This window comes from Apodemus sylvaticus, chromosome 10, assembly GCF_947179515.1.
Source record: "Apodemus sylvaticus chromosome 10, mApoSyl1.1, whole genome shotgun sequence".
Classification (NCBI taxonomy): domain Eukaryota; kingdom Metazoa; phylum Chordata; class Mammalia; order Rodentia; family Muridae; genus Apodemus; species Apodemus sylvaticus.
The window spans coordinates 17,515,507-17,529,673 of record NC_067481.1 but is presented as its reverse complement, the minus strand read 5'-3'; the positions used below and the strand labels follow the sequence as shown (position 1 = coordinate 17,529,673).

At 47.2% G+C, this 14,167-nt stretch overlaps 1 protein-coding gene across 3 annotated transcripts in view; it reads right to left on the bottom strand.

Annotated features, from left to right (window-relative positions):
• Marchf10 (membrane associated ring-CH-type finger 10) overlaps window positions 1–13,947 on the bottom strand; it is an 85,023-nt gene extending 71,076 nt beyond the window's left edge. For all 3 annotated transcript variants that reach the window (XM_052195546.1, XM_052195545.1, XM_052195547.1), the window contains exons 1-2: window positions 13,788–13,947; window positions 1,098–1,214 (exon numbers count right to left, since the gene is read on the bottom strand). In XM_052195546.1, coding sequence (XP_052051506.1) covers window positions 1,098–1,214; window positions 13,788–13,919 — 249 coding nt within the window. In that variant the 5' untranslated portion in view covers window positions 13,920–13,947. The remainder of the gene's footprint in view (window positions 1–1,097; window positions 1,215–13,787) is intronic.
• Window positions 13,948–14,167: the final 220 nt, after the last annotated feature.

The following is a 14,167-nucleotide window of genomic DNA, read 5'->3' as shown; positions in this document are numbered from 1 at the left end:
ACTATATATGTAGATTTCATTGTCGTTTGCTCTCTAGCCAGAGTCGCAAAGAAGCAAAGGGTTAGACCAGAAGCCACAGCATGGTGCTGAATTTGAGGAGGCTCAGCGCCTCAGACTCTAAGATCAATGCATGTCTTAGACCAGGAATGTCAGGTCCTTCACCACCAGGGGACGAGAGCAGGGCCCAGCAGGGACGCCTTGGTGTGAGCATGACAGGGGGGCACCCAGGATGGCAGCACCTGGCTCTTGTCTTCCTTGCCCTTGCCTTTAATATTATTTTTTTAAAGATTTATTTATTTTATGTATATGAGTACACTGTAGCTGTAAAGAGGGTTGTGAGCCTTCATGTGGTTGCTGGGGATTAAATTTAGGACCTCTGCTCGCTCCCGTCAGCCCTGCTCGCTCAGTCCCTGCTTGTTCCAGCCCAATGATTTATTTATTATTGTATGTAAGTACACTGTAGCTGTCTTTAGTCACACCAGAAAAGGGTATCAGAACCTCATTACAGATGGTTGTGAGCCACTATGTGGTTGCTGGGATTTGAACTCAGGACCTTTGGAAGAGCAGTCAGTGAGTGCTCTTACCCTCTGAGCCCAGCCATCTCACCAGCCTGCCCTTTGGATTCTACAACCAACTTCAATTCTATTAGGTTTTGTGTCTATGTGTGTCCACATGTATATGAAATGATATTTATCTACAGCTGTTCAGGCATGTGGCAGCCAGCTGTGCAGACATCTTGGGTGTTGTACCTTGAGCATCACATACCTTGGCTTACTTTTTGTTGAGGGGAAGTTGAGATGGGGTGCTCTCACACTGCCTTGCGGGTTTTCCCAATTCCAAAAGGCTATCTGGCCAGCGGGCTCCAGGAATCCTCCTGTTTCTAACACTCCAGCTCTGGATCCCAAGAGCACACTACCACATAGACTTGTTTGTTTGTTTTAAATGGGTTTTGGAAGTTGAACTCAGATTCTCAGGTTTGTGAAGCAAGCTCTTTACCAATGGATAGCTCCAATAGGTTCCTTTTGGAGTTGTTTCACACACACACACACACACACACACACACACACACACAAGCAAAAGGCTTAGATTCTCTGTACCTGTTTGCATGACGACCCGCTTGAAAACCGGGACCTGTCGCTTGCATCTTTGCTCCACAGCTGCTCCTGCTTCTTCTCATTAGGTTCTTTCTTGAATTCCTGTCGTTTCAAACAAGCCTGGGGAACACACGACACTGATGAGAAACAGCTTCCTCTTCTGGGTCTGGGGTCTATGAGTAGTTTGGGCAATTTCAGGCTTAAGACCAATTTGAGAGGCATGAGGAAAATGACATTTATCTCCAGCTGTTCATGAAATATCTGTCTCCAGATCCAAAGACCAGGTGTCATTCCCTCCCCACAAGTGTCCAAAATGCCAGATTCAAACCACCACTCACTGCTTTAGTAAATACAAACAATAAACACACTACAGGACATTTTATAAGAAATGTTTTTTTTCTTTCTTTCGGAAAGATTTTATTTATGCCTGTGTGTACACATTCATGTGCGTGTACGGGCACATGTAAGTACAGGTCCGGGAAGGCCGGAGACCCCGAGTTCCTTTGGCGCTGGGTTCCAGGTGTCTATGAGCCCACCCTACTGCTGTAGGAAGCTGAACTTTGGGCCCCTTGATTGAGTGGCAAGTGTTCTTGACTGCTGAGCCATCTCTCTAGCCCCTAAAACAGTTGCCTGTTTAAGGGAGGTTGTACCCCAAAGGCCATATTAACGTTTTGCAGTCTTCCTCCCCCTGTGGCACCCGTCTTGCCATGTCTCGGGTTGATCTACATTAGTCACACAAGACTTGTCTAGCATCTGCTGTATTCTTTGTAGAATACAGTTCCCTTGGCTCAGCCTGCTGATCTCAAAATCTGACTGGGTGACATCATCTCTTTCCCTGAATTAATTGCTAATGGAATGAAGCGGTGGGCAGTAGCCTGCCTCTATCTGTAGTTTTAACAGTTACCTACAGTCATCTTTGGTCCTCGATTCCAAGAATAAATAATTCATGTTTTGAATCTTGTACCACTCTGAATAGCGTGATAAATATCTCGCGTCATCCCACTCTTTCCTGCCCTGGGCATGAATTGTCTCTTTGTCCCGCATATGCACACTCTGCGCGCCGCACTCCTGTACTTCATAGCTGCTGAATTTGTCAGCTCTGCTGTGGCATAGCAAAACACTGCTGCTGAGTAATCTGCGGGTCCTTTAATGATGGCCCCCAAGGGCAGGAGCAGTGGCCCTGGCAACTGTGTTACAGTGTGTCGCCACAATTGTTCCTTCTTTAAAGATTTATTTATTTATTATATATGAATACACTGTAGCTGTCTTCAGACACTCCAGAAAAGGATCTTCTGCTTACAATTCCAGGTTGCAGTCTATCAGGGAGGAACTCTAGCAGTTAGGTCATATCCAGCAGGAGCAGAGAGAATAAACCACGTATCCCAGTCTGCTTGCTGACCACTTCTGCTTGGGTAGTTTTCTTCACTCTTACACAGGCCCACCCAGCCCATGAAATGGGGCATCCAGACTCGGTGTGGGTCTTCCCACCCCAATTAGCCATCAAGACAACCTCCCCAGGCTTCCCCCTCCCACATGACTTAGGTGTTGCTCAACTGAGAGACCCTTCTCAAAGAAGTCTAGGTTGTGGCAAAGTGACATTTAAAACCCTTTATGGTTCCGGATTCTACTGAGCAGGGGTGGGGGTAATGTCTTAGAAGGTATCTTCCCATCCTGTGAATAAAGAGGGGCACTGCTGTGTATTAACACAAAGCTAGCACACACAGTTTGAATTGTATAGTTTTCCTATTTCGTTGTAATTGGTTTTGTTTTGTAGCTTTTTCCTGGCTAGCCAGTAAGAATTTGGAGAGTAAGAACCGCATCTCACCTCTTGAATTTTCTATTTTTTTAAAAAAGATTTATTTTATTTATATGAGTACACTGTAGCTGTCTTCAGACACATACCAGAAGAGTGCATCAGACACCATTACAGATGGTCATGAGCCACCATGTGGGTGATGGGAATTGAACCCAGGACCTCTGGAAGAGCAGTTGGTGCTCTTAACTGCTGAGCCATCTCTCTAGTCCATTTTCTATCACCTTGAATTGTATTTTTTTTCTTTTGTCAGTTTTAAGGTTGGTATAGGAAATAATGGATTTTCATCATGACATTTTGTGACATGTACGGCATTGTGTTTCACTCATATTTACCTTACTCTTTTTGTCATCCCCTATATATATATATTATATATATATATATAACTATATAATTTTAAGCAGTTTACTAAAGTGAAATTTTAATATTTTTTGAGAATTTCATATTAGTATACTGTAGTCACATCATTTGCACCTGATATCTCACTCCAATTCCTCCCAAATTAATAAATGGCCTCTCTTTCTATGATCTATCTATCTATATATGTATGTATAGGTATATGTATATATGTGCATATATATTACACTTAGTGCTGTTTGTGCTGAGAGCTGACCACTTGGGATTGGATGCCCTATCTGGGATTTAGTCTGGTGGCCACTGATGCCTGTAGCTCTTCATCTAGGGATGGGCCTTGTGATACTTTCCTCCATCTGTGTTTCCATAACAACTGGTATGTTCACTGTGCAGGTCTTGTATGCATATACTCAATCTAAATCACACTTGATTCAGAAAATATCAATCCCTAGATGCAAAGTAATAAAAATAAAATAACCACCACCCTCCCCAACCCTACTCCCCACCCCCCTCCGCAAATCACCATTTTTCTTAGCAAAATTAAAATAAAATCTAGTGCTAAACACTTTCTCTCTGCATTAGGACTGAAGCAAGCCAAGGGCAGTAGGGATTTGAACTGATATGTTAAACCCTGCCCTTCCTTCCCAAATAACAAAACCACTTGGAGCCTTTCTATGCTCATAGATCCTGTGACCCTCTCTCATCTGTGACCTACCAAGGGTCAAATTATTCTCTAAAGAAGTCTGGTGTAAACACCAAAGACGTTGTCACTGAAGAAGTTGCCCTTTCTCCACTCCCTGACTTGGTAAGAAAGGAAAGATTTCGTTCTCTCAGCTTCCATAGTTATTACTCTTTTTAACAAAAACATTTCCTTTTGGATGCAGTAGGATTCACAGAGTTTCCGCCTGGGGAAAGCCTGGGAGGTTATGCTACAAGTAAGAATCACCGTGAACTGACTGCAGTAAAACAGGCGCTGCCTGGACCCACCTGGGAAGAGTCAGTCACACAGCACCTAGCAAATAAATCATAAGTGAACTCTTTCCCCCATCCCTCCCCTCCCTCCCCCCCACCCCACCCCCAGTCCCGCCTCCTGCCTGCTCACCAGCTGTCACCTGCAGCAGGTGAACTACTCCTGGATTCCTAGAGAAAGATGAGGGCTCACCCCTTGGTGGGAGGCTTGGAAAGGGGGAACCCCCCAAAGCTGTGGTTTGGTTTTCGCTGCCGTCCCTCAGTCTGTGTTTTATTTTGAACAGCTCTGTTACTAAGTCATGGAAATGGAGACTGAGAAGGACTGCCCGGCCCTGAGCATTGCATAATGTAAGCAAGGGAACCCAGAGAAGGGGCTGGAGGGACGGCTCTGGGCCTAAGTGCACATCACATGCTTCTTCCAGAGCACTGGAATTAGTTCCCAGCACTTAAAACAGTGGGCGGCTCAGAACTGCTAGTAAGCTCTGCACTGGGAGAATCTGATGACCTTTTCTGGCCTCTGAAGCACACTACACGAACAAACACACATGCATGTGCACGAGAGAGAGAGAGAGAGAGAGAGAGAGAGAGAGAGAGAGAGAGAGAGAGAGAGAGAGAGAGGGGGGGGGAAGAGGGAGGGAGGGAGGGAGGGAGGGAGGGAGAGAGAGAGGGGTACCCAAATAATAGTAGATAGTACCTGTCAAAAAATAAGTTCAACGACAAAAAATTAAACCAGGTAAACTTGAAGGAAGTTGGCTGAAGAGATTTATGAAATTTGAGTAGAATAGCTTTCAAAACAAACATTAAAATATTATTTATTTATTCATTTATAGGGGTGCACACATGGCACGCATATAGAGATCACAGGACAACTCGTTACAAGTCAGTTCTCTCCTTCCACTGTGTGAGTTGGGAGCAGAGCTCAAACCCAGATTACCAAAGTTGACAGCAAGAGGCTTTCCAGTTCAGCCCTCCTGCCCTGAGCTGTTTGTTTGGGTGTGGTGCTTCCCAGATGGCTTCCAATCAGAGCGCCAGCTGTTGTGGGGGCCGCTGAAGTGGAAGTCTGTTTGTCAAGGTGGCAGGCGTAAGTGACACCTCACCTGTGGGTATTTAGGCCATCGCTGCTGATCAGGAAGTGTAGGGGCCATTGTGAGCAAACACGGGCAGGACCAAGGAAGATTTTGAACCCGAGTCTTGTAGGCTGGGTGGTTTTACTTATTTAAAATTCTCTTCATGAAGGCATAAATAAGACTTAAATATTTCTCTATCAGAAGGAGAACATGAATAGATTGGTTTTTGCAATGTTGAGAAAAAATCTCTCTGGTTCCCTGTGTCTCATGGATCAGTGGGAGGCAAGATAAGCCTTGGCAGGGCAGGTAATGATTTTCAGCCTGCAATGGCCAAGCAATCTTTCTGTTTGAATCACACACCAATCCCGTGGAAGTCACAGCTTTGCTGTGAAGGAATGCAGAAACAGATCTGCCAGAAGTCCAGTCCTAAGAGTCAAAACCTAGGCATCCCCTGCCCCAAGACTCGTTGTCTTTCTGTTCGTGAATGTGAATGCTTTGTTCGTTTCTCTGGTCATTGATGGTGGTGGTTCTGTGGCTGGGATCTTCAAGTGACCAGTTGGTCAGAGAGGGTGGAATCTCTGGGTGGGGAGCAAAAACTTATCTATTGAGAATTTACTGTCCTTCTCGTGGGCCTCTGGATTAGTCCCCTTGTGTGAAATGTCTGTGAGTCTCCAACATGTGGTCAGACCATCAGAGACCAGTCTTGAAGTTAAAGGCTTCAGTTCATTTCTGTGTCTTTCCTCTGGGGAGAACCAGTGGATCTTCCTTCTCTTCCCCTTTGGTGGTGTCTCTGCCCCCTCCCCATCCCACCCACCACCTTGGCTGTCTAAACAGCCCAAGCAGAGGCTTCCACTGTGGGAACAAGTCACAGAGTTTGCCTGTAGGGGATGGCGTGGGTTTTGTGACTCACTGTAACTCAATCCTGGTAAACACATCCAACCCCAGCTCTGCCACTTCCTAGCAGAGACCTTGGGCGGGCATGCCACGCCCCTCAGAGAGTCATCCCTGTGCTGTGAGGTGGCTAGGAGAACAGGCGAATCTCTCAGGACCTTAGCTGTGACTGGCCTGACCTGTGGGGAGGGTTCAATGTTCCCCTCCCTTCCCCCCACCATCAGCAGCAGCCGGCTTTTAATTGTTGTTCTCCCACTTCCTGGTTTACTTATTTTTAAACTCAGCCTTTGCCATCGCATGTGACTATGATCTTGGTCACAAAAGAAAGAGTCTTCCTGTCTGGACCCGAGGCATACTCTTGCCCTGAAGGAAAGATCTGGTCTCTGGACCCAGGGCACTTAAGCAGCCAGCTGAGGGTCTCCTGTCATTCTGGAGCGCATTGTAAGTTAGTTTATCTTTAACATCACAGCTTTTTAAGTCCATAGTTAGGATTAGAGGTTCTTTATTAACTGCCGTTAATCGGGGCTCCTGATGACCTATGAAGCCATGTGTCATAGGAGAAATTTTTAGTTCTTATATGAAAACAGCTATCATAAAAATAGCCTATTTTTTAAAAGAATATGGCCATTACTATTTTATTTACTTTTTTTTTTTTTTTTTTGAGACAAGGTGTCATGTAGCCCAGGCTGGCTTTGAACTTGATATGTAGTCCACAATGATCTTGGCTATCTAAACTTCTGCCTCTATTGCCTGAGAGCTAAGACTTTAGAGGGGCTAACCTGTAATCTCCCACATGGTTTTATGCACTGATAGGGGATTGAACCCAGGGCTTCATGCATCCTAGGTCTGCTGGTGGATTTTTTTTTTCCAACTTGACACAAGCTAGAGTCAGTCAGATGTTAGGAGAGAACCTCAAGAAAGGAATTGCTCCCACCAGCTTGGCTTGTGGGCGGGTCTGTGGGGCATTTTCTTGATTAACGGCTGCTGTGGGAGGGCCCAGCTCATTACTGGCAGTGCCGCTCCTGGGCAGATGATGCTGGACGGTTTAAAAAAAAAAAAAGTAGACTGAGCAAGTCATGGAACGTGATCCAGGAGGCAGGGCTCCCCCATGGCACCTGCTCCAGCTCCGGCCTCCAGGTTCCTGCCCAGACTTCCCTGAGTGACAGAGTAAACGGAAATAAACCAGTTCCTTCCCTAGTCGCTTCCAGCCGTGGTGTGTATCACAGAGACAGAAAGGAAACTAGGAGATGAGACAAATGGTGGTCCAGCTGAGTGGACCCTCTTCCCTAACCCTCCATCCCAGTGGATAGTGGTGTCTGTCAGGTCGCTGGTGTCTGTCTGGTTGCTGCAGCTCTGTCAGCCCTGTGAGGCGGGCATGCTGGCACTGCCTTTAGCTCCTCCACATTGCTCGCATTAAGGTCTAGCATGCCTAACTCAGAGTGGGTGGCTTTAATGATTATCGGTGACATTATTAAAGTTCACTTAAAAAAACAAAATTTGATGAATTTTTTTCAGATAATAGGATATTTGCATATATCATAGGACAAGATCTCTGGCAGATGAGTACTGGCTCTAACCACAAAATTCCAAGTCCCTCAAGCCCATAGTTTGAGGATATTTTATATAATATTTTAAATAATTTTGTGCATGGAGACAAATTCTCCTGGTGTGGCATCATATTAGGTGCTCAACTAGTTACACATCTAGAGTATTTGAGATTTGGGATTTTCAGATCAGAGCTGCTCAACCTGCCCCCCTTTCCCCTGCCCCTCGCTGCCACCAGGTATAAAAGCCAACGCATGTCCCCCACCACGTTTGTATCTTGTGTTTCGTTGTTTGATCTGCACTTGAAAGGGTTGAGGTGGGTAAGTGACATGAAATGAAACCAATTTGAGCACATTTGAGAGATTGTAGAAAATTGTGCGGAAATGCCAAGTGTAATCTTTCTGTCTTGCTTTCCAGTGGGCATTAATGCGTAAGGCTAAATTCTGCCTCCCGTTACATAAATACATTTGAGGAGGAGGGAGGGGGAGAGGGACACACATACACACACACACACACACACACACACACAGAGAGAGAGAGAGAGAGAGAGAGAGAGAGAAGAAACATGAACACTCTTGGAAGAACAGAGCCAAATTCTAAGATAGAATATAATTATATATGGGTTACCAGATTCTGAAATAGCGTGTAATATAACATATAGATGTTTGTCTCCTTTTTTCTTAAAAGAGCCCCACCCAGCCACTGAAAGGAATAGAAGCAAAACAATTACGAGTGGGTTTAACCTTTTCTTGTAGCTAGCCCAAAGACCTCTAAAGGCCCTGTTAATTTAATGCATACCACCCTTCCGTGTATTTTAGGACAGAGCAGAAATAACCCAGGTTTAGAAAAAATTAGAAGGTTCCTAAGGGCTTCAATTTGAGCCAGTTCATTAAAGACAAGCCAAGCATGGTGTGGAATGCGTGGCAAGTGTGTATGGTTTGGGAGGCACGTGTAGAGATTAGGTCTTCCCCTGTTTGTATCTTCCTTCTGCAGCGGGGAAATCCCAGGTGTCCTGAGCAGATGGCTGCACTGAGAGAGAACGCTCGGATTCCCACAGGGTGCAATGGGCCAAACCCCGCAGCAGGCACATGCAGCCTCCTGACAATGCAACATGCTGTCCCTGCAAAGTTTGCATGCAAGAACCGCGCAGTCAAGTTACAAAAAAAAAAATCATCAAAATAACCTCCTAATGTTTAATAAGTTTATGGTTTGTGCTGGCCTGCATCCATAGCTATGCATGGCCACTCAAGGCGGGTCGGACGTGCCCCATCGAGGCATGAGTATGAGTCCAATGCCACAGCTATCCTTAGTAAATGACCTAAATACACTTTGGCTGACGACGAAGTAAGTGAACAGTCACTCAGATCATAATGTTAATCCCTTTCTTTTTTAAGACAAACTCTCTCAACCAGCCCAGGGAAACTTTGAACTCACGGTCGCCCTTTTTCTGCTTCTCAAATGCCAGAAGTTTAGAAGTACACCTTCATGCCCAGCTGCAAGTGTTTTTTGTTTGTTTGATTGACTGAGACAGGGTTTCTCTGTGTAGCCCTGGCCTGGCTGTCCTGGAACTCACTCTGTAGACCAGGCTGGCCTCAGACTCAGAGGTCTGCCCGCCTCTGCCTCCCAAGTGCTGGGATAAAGATGTGAGCCTCCATGCCTAGCACTGCAAGTGACTTTTGAAGTCACAGCTTTAAGGCTTTTCTGGAAAAAAGGCAAGGGAGAGATTAAATACTATTTAAAAATCATTGTGGGGCCAAGTATGGCGATGTACACATTAAGCCCCAGCACTCAGTAGGCAGAGGCTTACTCAGCACTCTGAGTTTGAGGCCAGCCTGGTCTACAGAGTGAGTTCCAGCCAGCCATGGCTACATAGTGAGACCCTGTCTAAAAGAAAAGAAAATGACATAAATGACAAGTTCAGTCCTGTCTCTAGCTGGAGGTGTTAAAAGGTCCTGAGGAGCTGGGGTGAGGAAGGGTCCTAAAACGGGGTAAATCATTAGCACACTGAAAACAGACTGAATTTTATGCTATGTAAATTGCCACTCCGTGATTTCTTAAAAACAAACAAAATGAATCCTAATAATATGTGAGTCCAGAGATTCTAAGTTCTAAATTAAAACTATGATCTTAACTGTACTTGTAGAGAACGCAATTAAAGAGTGGGGGGTTTGGGGATCAGAAATGTGGGTGGGGGTGAGGGTAGGGGCCAGGGTTGGGGTGAAGAAGTTGGTCTTGCTGAAGTCAGTCTTTCTCGGGTCTTTGGGTTTGGAGCCCGGCTTTGAGGGGAAGCTCCTAACGGCCTTCAAGTGTTGCAGTAGCATGGTCTGGTGCTCAGCTTGGATCAAGCCCGAAGTCAGGCAGATGACAAAGCAGTTATGACGGGAGGAGACCAGCTAATACTGAAGGATAGTGTGGTGGATCTAGGTGGAAAGGATGGCATCTGCAGCAACGGTGGTGGCTGCAAGACAAAGGGTGCCCCAAGGTCATGCGCTCTAGGGTGAGCTTGGCAGAATTTGGTAGCCAAAACTTGGTGGGTGGGAGAGAGGAAGGAGTCAGGGAAGGGGGTTTGATCTGAAGAGGGCTGGGAGGGGGGTGGACATTTGATATCAGGTAGACATGCTGGCTTTGAGAGGCCCATGTGACAGCAGATGAAAATAACAAACAAGCAGGTGTGCCCATGACCCTGGCACTCCGAGGCAGCTCCTGGGGACAGGAGTATAAAATCATAGTCAAAACCAGGAAGATCCAACAGGTGATGGGGACCTTGTATGTCAGAAAAGGTGGGGGCGGGGAGCTAAGGATGGGACCCTGTGAACCAGCAATCAAGGGCAGGGAGAGGGGGAGAAAGAGAGACATGGGTCAGGAGACCAGGACACCAGGGAGAGGAGGACGGGAGAGTAGCCTTCAGGAAACAAGACTGCGAAGGTGACACTGGTTTCGGTTCCTGACCTCAGCAGTGGTTAGGGAAAAGGAAGAGGAGACTTAAAAACAAACACACAAACCGAGGAGGAAGTGAAGACAGAAATGAGGCTGGCTAGCTGCAGGAGTCTGAGACAGACAGGAAGCAGCCTGGGATGCTGTTAGGGGGAGGGAAAGGCTTTGTTCCTTGATTCTTAAGATGAAGTGTCAGCAGATTTAGATTGCACCAGGAGGAGGAGGTTGGGCTGAGGGCACTCAGCTGGTAGAGGACTTGCTTGGCATGCAGGAGGCCTTGGATCCTGTCTCCAGCAAGAGGACGGGTAGGTAGTCCAGATGTAGAATATGGATAAATACACACACAAGTAAACAAAACACAGTGGGAGAGAGGTCAAAATACAGACGACAGAGTTCCATGGACGGCAGAGGCTGGGCAACCGAGGGACTGGGCCAGGGTCTCAACTGGTCGCTAGCAGGACAAGAATAGCTCTAGCCTCTGAGATTGGAGGTCTGGAAGGTCGTGAAGTGAAGTGAAGTGAAGCAAGCGTCGATGGGCAGGAGGCTGAGAGGGCTCCCCCAGAAGTGTGGAGTCAGAGAGGTAAAGACTGGGAAGCTTTAAATTGAGAGGATAGCCATAGAGTTGGTGGGCGGTAAACATGGTGCCCGAGTCCCTGCTAGAGAGCGCCGACGCCCCTCTCCAGCCATCACCTGCACTGCTTCCAGGCTGGACCACTTTTTGCCACCTCCATGCCTATGAACTTGGGCTAATTCACCACAACCTCTTTCTTAATTGTCAGACATGCTTTTCCTTTCAAAATCTTTGGCTTTTTCTTTTGCCCCTTCTAGCCCTTTCCCCTTACAGAAGCCAAAGTGTTTTTTGTTTTTAAATCTAAATCAGATCACGTCTCTTCTCTCGAAAATTGTCCAGTGTCCTCACTGTCACGAGATTCACATTGGCGGCATGTACGTCCTGCTTCTCCCTCTGAGAGCCAGTCTGCCTCAGGGCCTTTCCATTTGCCTTGTGATGGCTTGGTTAGCGCTTCCCCACCACTTACACCCCCACACACAGTCTTCCTCGGTGCCTCTCCCTAGGAGCATGGCCCCAGCCCTTATTATTCTGTGGCTGTTGTTTTTCATATATTTTATCAGCAACTGATTTGGTCAGTTTTTTGAGACTGTAACAGATCTCTGACAGCTCTTTTGGCTCCCAGCCTTGACTCCTGATCATGACAGAGCCTATGGTGAAATGCCCTGTTACTTTGAGCCTGAGGTGCGAGGGGACATCCTGGCAACAGTGTCCGTCCATCCACCTCACAGTGGCCAAGACCTTAGAGGGAGGAAGGGTCAGGGTTCTCATGGCGCCCTTGTGCAGCTGCTGACCTACAAAGACCTAAGACTTTCGCTAGTCTCCGCCCCTTAAAGGTTCCCCAGACTCCCCATAATGGCAAGTAGGGAACCAAGCCTCTAACACATGGGCTCATGAGGGAACATTCTAGTGCCACCCCAGAGCAGTAACAAATAACTTCACACTGTGTGCAAGACTTCCTGAACTTAGAAGAATAATACTGGGAGATCAGGGACCTTGTTCAGCACATAGTAGGCACTTAATGGATTAAACATTGGTGGACTGACCAAACAAAACAAAACACAGCTGGCAAGGCTGACAGCCTAGGTGAGCCTGGAAAATAAAGCCGCAGGGGATCCAGGACAGTGGCTGTGTGTTTGTCTTCACTGGGGACCATTGACGACAAGACCATTGCCTATGCACTCATTGTAGAAACAGTGTTAACCAAGGGCTTCCACCCACCACCCAGGGGGCAGAGGCATCTTTGTGAGAACCTGTGTGTGCTGACATTCTTATTCATTTTCTGGAATTTGCCTCCCCTTTGTGGCCCTCCTGGGTGTGTGGATTGGCAACTGCAGGAAGAAACTGCGGCCTTTTCCAGTCCCATTGCAGAGTAGCGCCGCTCAGGTGAAGTCTGGCTACTGAGATGGGTCTGGTTTCCTTGGTGACCCACAAGACTTGGTTCTCTCTCAAATTGCTAAAGAGGAGAAAAACCTGATAGTCGAGCCATCTTTTCCTTGGGGAGGAACAGCTTTCTGAGCTCCCCGAAGGCTGAGGATATGTCTCCCTGATTGGCCAGGGCTGCTTCTCTCAGAGGGGGGTGCGGGGAGAGTTGAGTGACATCTCCTAAATGCACCAAGAGTCCCACCACCTGCCAGCCCCAGGTAATTACATCATGACCCCTCCGGCTCCCATAAGTTTTGTTTTTGCATGCAAACACCGTAGCCACGGAGACCAGAGGTTTGCTTGGTGTTGAGTGTGCTAACCACCATTCTTCTGGCACCCATGACAACAGGAGGGGCGCAATGGTAGGGCAACTCAGTTAACCCTTTAAGGTCTCTCTCTTTGTTTCTCAGTCAGTTAAATATGAACCCTAGTGTCACTTATTGTCAAGGGTGGTGGGTCAAACACTGTATTAGATATTTGTGTAGCTGCATGAACATGTGCGCGTGCGCATGCGTGTGTGTGTGTGTGTGTGTGTGTGTGTGAGAGAGAGAGAGAGAGAGAGAGAGAGAGACAGTGGAAGATGTTGGGTGCGTTGCTAACTTCTTTATGTTACTTCCTTGACACAGGGTCCTTCACCTAACCTGGGGCTAGGCTGGTGGCCAGCAGACCCTGGCAACGCGACCCTCCAGCTCTGGCCTGCAGAGCCCTGGGGTAACATGAGCACGGCCATGTTTACCTTTTCGTGTGGTCGTTTGGGGCTTATATTTATACAGCAAAGGTTCTTATCCACTGAGCCCCAGCCCCAGCCCCAGCCCCAGCCCCAGCCCCTGCGCTGAATATTTTCCCAAGTTGCCACGGTTATCCAGTGGTACTTCACTGAGTGAGCCATCTCCCAGCCCCTACATTTGGGTTGCTTTTTCAGTGGCCCCTAACACTGTAGCATGGAGGATGGGGTGGGGGTAAGACAGGAAACTGGGACTACCCCTGGGATAAAATGCTCGCTCCACTTTTTTGACACTATCATGGAGTTGGTGCTGTTGTTGGAACCTTTTTAGTGGTAGGAAGGACGAAGGACTTCCCGCAGTCGATGGGCGAGAGGGGTAGGCGGGGCCTGCGTCTGCAGTTACCTGGTATTCCGAGTCCACCTTATGCTGCATGTCCCGCAGATACTGAACATCGCTGACGAACTTCTGCCTGTCCCTCGCCTCATGCAGCATGGTTCTTAATGCCTGATCTACGCACGAGAGAGAAATACGCATGCTGTGACAGATGCTTTCGTGAGCCACCATATTTGGATTCATTTGGGTATGTTCTTTTATTGCTCTATTCTCCCATTGCTTGAAAGGTACAGGCATCCCCCCCCCCTTTTTAAATGAGCGTCAAAGTCCTTATATCCTTTCTGTTCCAGGCATAAATAATGCAGTGGCATTCATCAGCTGGCTTCAGTGATCCTATCCTGATGATTCACAGGGAGTTGGGCTGACAGACACCTGATTGCAAAGCAGTT